The following is a 4,509-nucleotide window of genomic DNA, read 5'->3' on the forward strand; positions in this document are numbered from 1 at the left end:
AGCATGGGAAAAAATAATTAATAAAGTGAGAAAACACTGAAGGAAAATCCTGTCACTGATTTGTAGGCTAAGAATGGGTAACAAAAGTCTCTTACTTTGTGTACAGTAAAGGCCAGTCCATCCTGGGGTACATTTGCACTCCCCATCATAGGCACTGCAGTAAGCTCCATTATGGCAGTTGCACGTGTGGATGCAGTTTGGTCCCCAGTGGGAAGGTGGGCAAGCTAAAACAACCCAGAGCAATTAATTAATCACAAATGACAAAGATCCTTGGCACCCATGAATAGAGTTGCATACATTCATATATGAGCACTGCTTCATTTGCAGTTTGCTGTTCTTCCTTTAAAGACTTCTTTTGGGGATGCTCCATTCTGAGCAAATAGCCACAGTTTATTGTGTTTTTTTTTTAACTAAGGAATAATTTTGCCCTAGCTAAAACGTGAGGAAAAACATTAGAAGTGTGAAAGAAACCAGTAATACATACTTGATCCTCAGTAACTAGGACACACATAGAGAAAGCCATGTAAGTTTCCTTTTTTAATGTAATTTTTAATCTGCAAATAGTTCTATGGAGCACATTGAAGGGGACAAGCCTTTTAAGCCTCCAAAGCAAAGTAGAACAGAGAAAGTTGAAGCACAACATACAGACTATGGCTTTAGACCTAATACTTAAGAGTCTACATCATTGTTTATTTTTGATGCATTTAATCAGGGCTGTACCTAAATCAAGTTAACTGAGTTGCTTCCATTTGTCCATTATTCAATCTAAAATTTCTAAAAAGCAAGTAACTACCAATAGAGATTTTTTCCACTTAATAACATCAACTGATTATGAGATAGAATTTTACTGACTGCTTTGAAAATGTTGTGTTGAATGACTTTGAAATATGTGCTGCCATTAGAGTAGTGAACTGGTTCCAGAATGCTAATTACTATTCAGAAACTGCAGAAGATACTTTTCTTGATGTCAGAATATCACTAAGTGCAGAAGATACCATAAGAATAGCCCCTCACTGTTGATTAGAAGTCCCATCTTGAGGTTTTTATTTGGTGGGGTTTTTTTCAGTAAAAAGATGCATAACTTAAAAAAAGTTCTATGGAAATTGAACACAAGTATTTTGTAAGAGAGAAGAAACAGGTCAGACAGCAAAGCCTTAGCTTTACTCCCACATAACTTTAAAAAGGCTGGTAACTCTTTATTGTTGTGTACTGATTTCGTTGTCCAGAGATCTGTTTAAAGCTCTTTAATCCCTTCTATTTGTGCATAATTATTCATCTGTGTGTTATCTTTGCCCAAATTAAACTTCATTGACAAATATACCATGTTGAATTGAAAAAAAGAAGCACTACGTTTGTTTTTTGTTGTTTTCACTTCAGTTGTGCCTTATAATGTTCTGTGGGGTTTTTTTGCTTGTTTGTTTAAAATTAGTGGTCAGCTAAGGTGGAATGTAAATCACATACAGAGGAAAGGTCAGAAGTTTCAAAAAGGTTGCTAGTTCCAAAAGAAATTCATGGAATCATTATTTTGCATGTGAACGAAACTCCTTTATACAAAGCAAATAAACTTCCTCTTTTACAGTCCATGAGCACAGCCTCAATAGACACTTCCATTCATATTGCTGGCACTATTTTCTTGTTATTGATTCAGTAAGTCCCTCCTCCTCCTAAATACCCTTATTCTGCTACTCTCCCAACTACCTACTTATTTTACCATAAAAACAGGAACCTTTGTTGCTACTGGCTTCCACAGGAATAGGGTGAAGATTTATTTTGGTATCATATTGAGTTGTGCATGCTAATCACTTCACAGAATTCAGCTAGAGAAGGTTTTTTTCCAAGTTGACCAGCTGTTACATCACAGTGGTACAGAGCCAGTTAACCTGGACCAGTCAAACCGTAAATGATATAAACCAATGAGGCATGTTATTAGGAAATGCACCTCCCTGGAAACCTGAAATAGCACAATATCTTCAGAATTTTGACATATCAGGATCTGGTGCAGATTCTTTTATTAAAAAAAAACAGATTGACTGAGATTTTGTCATGTGTTACTCTGGATTTCAGTACCTTATGGAACAGCACATTATTCCTGTGAGATTTTTACTTCAGATTATTCCTTTACTGTCATCAATCATTTGCATAGACCAGGCAAGGCATCTGGAGAATGGCTAATTGGTTAATAAAACAACTCTATGAAATAAAATAAAATTAGGGCCTATCCCTTCTCCTTTTTAAGTAAGTAACAAAATTTCAACCGAGTTTATGATACCTAGACAATACTCATTGAGTGAGGCAGAATGACACTAAAAGTAAGTTATCTGTGAAACATTTAGAAAAGGAAGAAAGTTATAAGCACTTTAAGAAGTCATCGTGAAAAAATTCTTAAGAAAATGTTCAAATGTTTAAGAAGAATAAGGATGGTCCTGCATCCAAAGCACTAACTTGTATCTGACAAAATCTTGTCTTTGTTCCTTGCCAGTAGCTCTCTATGCAACTGCAGTGAGAAAAAAACATCCTATATTTAAGTGCCTCAGTTCCTTATTTGTAAACTATTATAACTGCTATTCATAAGATGGTCCTGAGGATACAAGCCCTGTGATGTTCACAACACTACTGTGATATGACTAAATAATTACAGACAAGCAAACAAGAGAACCCTCTCTGCAGTGCAAGATTCATCAAGTCATAGGCTTTTTCATGTTGGAAGAGACCTCTAGAGTTACCTATTCCAATATCCTACTCAAAGGATCTTTACAAAGATAGTTTCACAATCTCTTCCATGCTGGACACTTCACAGCCTCTCTGGATAGTTGCTGTGCTTGACCACTCACGGTTAGGATTTTTTTTTTTTTCTTGTACCTAGTGAAAGTCACCCTTGCTGCAACCTGTGAGCATTGCCTCATGTCCTTCGCAGTGCAATTCTGCAACAAGTCTGATCCAGCTTCTCTGCAACTCTTCTTTGGGCAGTGAAAGACTGAAGATTGATCCTTGCTGTTGTATGCTCCAGCTTACTCATGAGAAAAAGTTGTTGTTCAAATGTGTTTGTGATAGTGCCAATTAAATGCAGAAAAGTTTAGGAACAATTCATTATATACCTCATTTCTGACTTAGAAAGTGTTTCTTTACCAAACGCTAGACAATTTAAGTAGCTGAACCCTGATTATTTAAAAAACAAAGGAAAAAAAGCTGATACTTACGCTGAGAGCAGTCACTCCCAATCCAGCCAGGGTAACACTGACAAGATCTATCAATAGGATTACATGTTCCATTATTGGTGCAGGTGCATATTCCAACACAGTTCTTGCCAAATCTGCCACTGGGACATACTGAGAACAAGTTGTCAGAATTAGAACTCCTTAGTAATCAGAACAAAATTGTAATTTCTTTATTCCAAGAGAAAGCAACTGATATTTGGATCAAGAAATATATAATGCTGAAGTAAGGCATTATGAATTCTGATAAGCCCATTATACATACTCAGTAAACAAATAGTAGCTTTCTTACTTAAGCATCAAATGTTTAAACAGCTTAAACATGCTTAAGACTCCTAATTTATAAACTTCACATGCTACAACAGAAACTGTTTTTTGTTGTATAATTTCCAAGTAATAGAACAATAATTATTACAGTGTTTGATCTCTGCATCCCATAGCAACTTTATTATAGCTTGTACCTTCGTTACAGAGGGCTCCTGTAAATCCAGGTAAGCAGTCACATAAGCCAGTAATATGGTGGCAAGGACCACTGCTGTGTACACATTGGGGACATGTCTGGCTGCAGCGGTGTCCATAAAACCCAGGGGAACAAACTGGAACCAGAAAGAACAAACTGTCATCGCTTCCTGCACTTTTTGTGCAGCGGTGAATCACTCTTCAATGCACTTGCTCCTGACTTTCAATTAGATCTGCTTTCTAAATGCGTAAGAGTTGCAGTGGCGGTTGTTATTGGTACAGTTCAATGCTTTACACTCACAAAATATTTGCTTGTCTTCCTCAATGGTTTACTATATTACTATTAGTAATGACTTAGTTGACCATTTATTACTTGTCAGGCCTCGCTGTACTTGGGTTATGTTTGAAATACGTATATATTTTATGTCTTACACATACTTGCCTATATATTGTATGTCTTCCACAAAATGAAGAGCTTTTAAATCATATTGGAAGAAAATTAATTTTTTAAAAATAAGAGTGGGCAGTTTTATTTCTAAATTAGTAGGGTCATCTTATACCTTGACTCCTTATATGTTTCCTAACTTGGAATACAAATAACCATTTCTTCACTGAGAAAAGTGTACAAATGTTTTCCAGGCATGCTTTCATTTAGGTTCTCACTGTACTCATTGCATGGTACAGACAGCTACAGCTACACCACCTAACTTTTAGAGAACCTAAGACCAGAAATACAGAGTTGTTCATTTAATTATTATGCTAAAGACACTAGTTGCCAAAAAAAAAAAAAAAAAAAAAAAAAAAAAAAAAAAGGAGGGGAGTGGAAGGAGAAAGGGGG

General features: G+C 36.1%; 1 protein-coding gene across 2 annotated transcripts in view; it reads right to left on the reverse strand.

The window, feature by feature from the left end:
- MEGF10 (multiple EGF-like-domains 10) overlaps positions 1-4,509 on the reverse strand; it is a 76,109-nt gene that overhangs the window by 13,254 nt on the left and 58,346 nt on the right. For both annotated transcript variants that reach the window (XM_009998152.1, XM_009998153.1), the window contains exons 14-16: positions 3,674-3,808; positions 3,198-3,326; positions 96-224 (exon numbers count right to left, since the gene is read on the reverse strand). In XM_009998152.1, coding sequence (XP_009996454.1) covers positions 96-224; positions 3,198-3,326; positions 3,674-3,808 — 393 coding nt within the window. The remainder of the gene's footprint in view (positions 1-95; positions 225-3,197; positions 3,327-3,673; positions 3,809-4,509) is intronic.

Source organism: Chaetura pelagica, unplaced genomic scaffold (assembly GCF_000747805.2).
Source record: "Chaetura pelagica isolate M959 unplaced genomic scaffold, ChaPel_1.0 scaffold145, whole genome shotgun sequence".
NCBI classification, from domain to species: Eukaryota; Metazoa; Chordata; class Aves; order Apodiformes; family Apodidae; genus Chaetura; species Chaetura pelagica.